We start from the raw sequence: 4,803 nt of genomic DNA, 5'->3' as shown, positions 1-4,803 counted from the left end.
TGTGAAAGCCCATCAATATTTTATATTTTCGACTTTTTAAAATGAACGTTTGTTTTATTGACATGCATTAGTTTATTCAACTTGACTAGATGTAAATTTATGATCCCACAAAACATAGCCCATCTGGGATTGATATATGATGATCAGATGTGCAAACATACTATTCTACATGAAGATAGTGTTTATGTCATTTAGGTGCTCAGATATTTCTCAAAAGTATACGACGGTGAAAAAAATTACGCAATACTTTCAATTAATCCTGTTGTGTTTAAAACTTTTCAAATGTATGAAATATGTTCTAAACAATAGTAATCTCAACTATATTTATTGAAATATCATTAGCACATAATCTGCACTTATAAAGATATAAATATAGGTATACAAAGAGAATAGGCGTTGACTTTAACATTTTCTTCACCGATTAGATCAAGTCATTGTAAATAGTTCAAATAATTAGATGTATACGCTTGTTATACACCTCAACTTTGTAAATAGGCTTGGCAAGATAATGTAATTGGAAATTCATATTAAAGACAAAAATCGTCTTCATCTTGTAGGATTCATTAAACTACGATTCATTAACAGATTTTTCAGTGGAATCCATATTTATTTGCAAAAAGTATTTTACCTTTTCTAATTGAAAACGGAATTCTTTAAAATTTTAGAAAGACTAATTATGAAACAATGTACGTTCCTATACAAGAAAAAAAATACATGCACCATGTTTGGAAAGCAAAAAATTCTATTGAGAAAGACACATAAAAAAGTAATAATCATGAGAAATTACTATTTTTTTTCTCAAAATAAAATGTTGAATCAAGTAATTGTAATTCAATTGATTAGGTTTTGCAGGTTGTTTATTCAAATATATTTCTTTTTTTTTTCTACGTAGATTCAAATTAAATCTTCAAATTCTTTTTTAATCAAAACATTCAAAGAAATATACACAAAAAAGAATTCAAACATAATTATTTACATATTTGAATAATTATCCAATACTTTTAATTTGATATCTGTTAGTTAAAAAAGTTACTTTTCAGGGCATAATTTTGTAGTTTGATGCACGTTGTTCTTCATATATATATAGGGTACAATAATTTTACATGATTTAATAATTATTTATTTTAAAATTATATTCGTGCATGTGTGCGAGAATTTAATTAAATATTCCTATAAAATCAATCTATGATCGACGAGTTTGTGTGATGTGCAAAGTTTTATAATAAATTATTTAAGTAAGAAAGTGCAAAAAACAAATATAAATTTTGATGCAAACGTATTTTTTTCTTTTTATATCCATAAAAATATTCCCCAATTTCCCGCCAATTTTGTATTGCCAAATTCTTCCGAGCGCAATCTCCCGCCAGTTTCACACGCGAGGGTGGAGAATTGCGGCAAACCGAGACGGCGTCGTTCCTTCAAGCGAGAAACGACGCCGTCATGCACCAATGGCCCACAGTATTTCCTTTGCTGAACTAAATTCCGAAAATACCCCCTAAAATTCAAGCACTTCCCACAGTCCTTCCCTAAATTGTCCCGCTCGTAATTACAAAACTAACCCCCAAAAAAAGCACGTCTCCCTCTCCGTGGAGGGGCTTATTGATCCAACCGCCACGAGAACACTGCCCCTCTAGTGGCATTCCCCGTAATTTCTACCCCCCACAGGCCTCATTTCGTATCTTTAATAGATATAAAAACGCTCGCTTGAGGCTCTTGTTCTAGTTCTTTCTTATTGATGAAAGTGCTCTCAATCTCTCTAAGAATTCATTTGTTTCTTCAAGTTCTGCAGAAATTTTAGTTCTTGTTCTTTGAGATTTTCAGCAAATTCGTTTCTTCTTTCACGAGTTTCGAGATTGTTGTTCTTTAATTCCTGTTTGGTTTGATCTCGGTTACACCTCCGCTCGAGCCATTTTTTCTTTTGGTAATAATTATTATGTGAATGTAGGGAACCCTAACCCTAGTTCTCTCTGGCGGCTCCGAGAAACTGAAGTCGGTGGGTTGCAAAAGCCCAAGTTTGATATTAAAGACGGTTGCTGACTCAATTGAATGTGAGTTTTTGCTGCTGCTATTTCTATGAAATTGGGATATCTTTGTTTGTTTAAGTGGATGAAGCCCTTATTTCGAAAGAAAAGTTGAATTCGGGAGATGAGGATTGGGATGTATGGTTTTAAGTATTTTTTTAATTTGATTTTTAGGCATTTCTTCGTGTGGTTTAAGTTGATGGAAACCTTAATGTGTTAAAATCTTAGTTTGGGAATCGGGGCACTGGGGTTTCGGATTAGGGTTTTGAACTTGAGATGATTTATTTTGGGGTTACGGGGTTTCTTTTTGGTTAATTTTGCTCAATGTTGTTGGATAAAGTTTGAATCTTGGTTCAAATTTGATTGACTTGTGTTTTTTGGTGGGTGGCATAGTGTACTTGATTTGTGGCTTGATTTTGGTTTTGATTTTGAACAAAATGTGGGATGCGAATGATATGCCAGAAAAGTTTTGCTGCTTTGATATGTATCTAGAGATATTATGATTCTCTGTTTGGTGAAAAGAGGAATTAAAAATAATGTTAGTATTATAACAAGAAAATATGTTCGGTAAATGCATGTGCTCTTACTGTTTAGTTCGTTAATGAGTAACTTGTTTTAGTTTCTTGCATTTTCTTTTAATCTCTCTTGGCTGTTGACTTGTTTTTTTAATTGCATATATATAAATGTATTTTGTCAGTTGTCGGAGAATTTGATTGACTGGATTATTTAGAAGTGATGTCCTTTAAATACCTTTTGTTTCTACTGTTGTTTGAATATCGTACTTGATAAATTTACTAGTTCCTCAAATTCTTATTCCAATGCTGAAGCATAGAACAAGGATTTTCAGATGGAATATATAAGCCAACTGCAATTTTAATGGGACCCTGTGACCTAATTGGTCTAAATCTGGCAATCTTGCGTATCAGTTAAATTTATTGTGATTCCTTTATTCGTAATCTTTCTAGTGTTTCCTGTTAAGCCCTTAACCCTTGCCTTAAAGCAATCTCACATTGACAAGTGTGTTAGCTAATTATTGAGATTCTGTTGCTGTGTCTGTTTGTTAGTCGTGGAACGGTCTCGCACCAAAAACATGTATGACACGTGTACATGGCGTAATGGGTCTCAGTTATCTATCCATTTATTTGACTTTTAGGTATTTGTATTGATTTTGTTTGCCGCACTTATTTGTTAACAACTAATGGTGATTGTTTTTGTAATAATATTTAACTTGAATCTCTGTACGTTAAGAACATATGGTGAAGATCATCGTTACTTAGCCCTCTCTATTAGCTTATTGTGATGTCGGTAGTTTCTAAAAGAGATTTGATACTTTACGTATCTGTAAAGTGAAGGCATGGGAGCGTGTTTTGTGTTAATTACAGTTGATTGGACCTTTTAACTGCAATTGCAACTTTTTATAGTCCTATCAGGGACATTTATTAGCACCATGCTTAGGATGATTGGCAACTGTCCTGAGGTTACCAAAATGGTTGTCATTACTTGTGTTGATATCCTAGTTTCTTTATTATCTTTTGATATCACTAGTATATGCAATGAGTAGGTTAAATTTTGCAGATCAACCTGAACGTGTATGATGGCTGAAAAACGCAATGCAAATGGCCCGCCTCCAGCTGGCAATGCGTCAGGAGGAAATGCATACACGATTGACTTGAATACCTTCAGTAGGCGCTTGCAGGCTATGTACACACACTGGAGTCAACACAAAGATGAATATTGGGGTTCATCTGATGTCCTTGCTGTGGCAACACCACCTCCTTCAGAAGATTTGCGGTATCTGAAGTCCTCTGCTCTGAATATCTGGTTGCTTGGTTATGAATTTCCAGAGACGATTATGGTTTTTGGAGACAAGCATATCCATTTCCTATGCAGCCAAAAGAAAGCATCGCTGCTTGAGGTTGTGAAAAAGTCTGCTAAGGAGACCGTGGGTGTAGATGTTGTCATGCATGTAAAGGCAAAAAATGACAATGGGAGCAATCAAATGGAGTCCATTCTCCGTGCCATTCGTTCCCAGTCAAAGTCGGATCATGCAGCCCCAACAGTTGGTTATATAGCTAGAGAAGCCCCAGAGGGGAAACTCCTGGAAATATGGACTGATAAGTTGAAGGGTTCAGGTCTCACACTGAGTGACATATCCAATGGTTTGTCTGACCTTTTTGCTGTGAAGGACAAAAATGAGATTACATGTATAAAGAAAGCTGCATACTTGACTGCTTGTGCGATGAAGAACTTTGTGGTTCCAAAAGTTGAAAAGGTGATTGATGAGGAGAAGAAAGTAACACATGCATTGCTTATGGATGACACAGAGAAGGCAATTCTGGACCCTGTCAAGATTGGTGTCAAACTAAAGGCTGAGAATGTAGATATCTGTTACCCTCCAATCTTTCAGAGCGGTGGAAATTTTGATCTTCGGCCCAGTGCTTCGAGCAATGATGATTATCTATACTATGATTCTTCCAGTGTCATTATTTGTGCAATTGGGTCTCGCTATAACAGTTACTGTTCCAATGTTGCAAGAACTTATCTTATTGACTCGAACGCAGTCCAGAGCAAGGCCTATGAGGTTCTTCTTAAGGCTCATGAGGCAGCTATTCTTGCCCTGAAGCCTGGCAACAGGATTAGTTCTGTTTATGAGGCTGCTGTGGCTGTAGTAGAGAAGGAAGCTCCTGAGTTGGTCTCAAATCTGACAAAATCTGCTGGGACGGGCATTGGTTTGGAGTTCCGTGAGTCAGGGTTGAGCCTTAATGCAAAGAATGAAAGAATG

General features: G+C 35.6%; 1 protein-coding gene across 1 annotated transcript in view; it reads left to right on the top strand.

The window, feature by feature from the left end:
• Window positions 1,722-4,803, top strand: part of LOC105168992 (FACT complex subunit SPT16-like) — a gene marked incomplete in the record, with an annotated part of 5,664 nt that continues 2,582 nt past the window's right edge. Inside the window, 2 exon segments of the mRNA XM_020695916.1 lie at window positions 1,722-2,048; window positions 3,583-4,800. Of these exon segments, the coding sequence (XP_020551575.1) occupies window positions 3,613-4,800 (1,188 nt within the window).

The sequence above is a fragment of the Sesamum indicum genome, linkage group LG8 (assembly GCF_000512975.1).
Source record: "Sesamum indicum cultivar Zhongzhi No. 13 linkage group LG8, S_indicum_v1.0, whole genome shotgun sequence".
NCBI classification, from domain to species: domain Eukaryota; kingdom Viridiplantae; phylum Streptophyta; class Magnoliopsida; order Lamiales; family Pedaliaceae; genus Sesamum; species Sesamum indicum.
The sequence above is the reverse complement of the archived record's forward strand: the minus strand, read 5'-3'. Positions and strand labels throughout refer to the sequence as shown.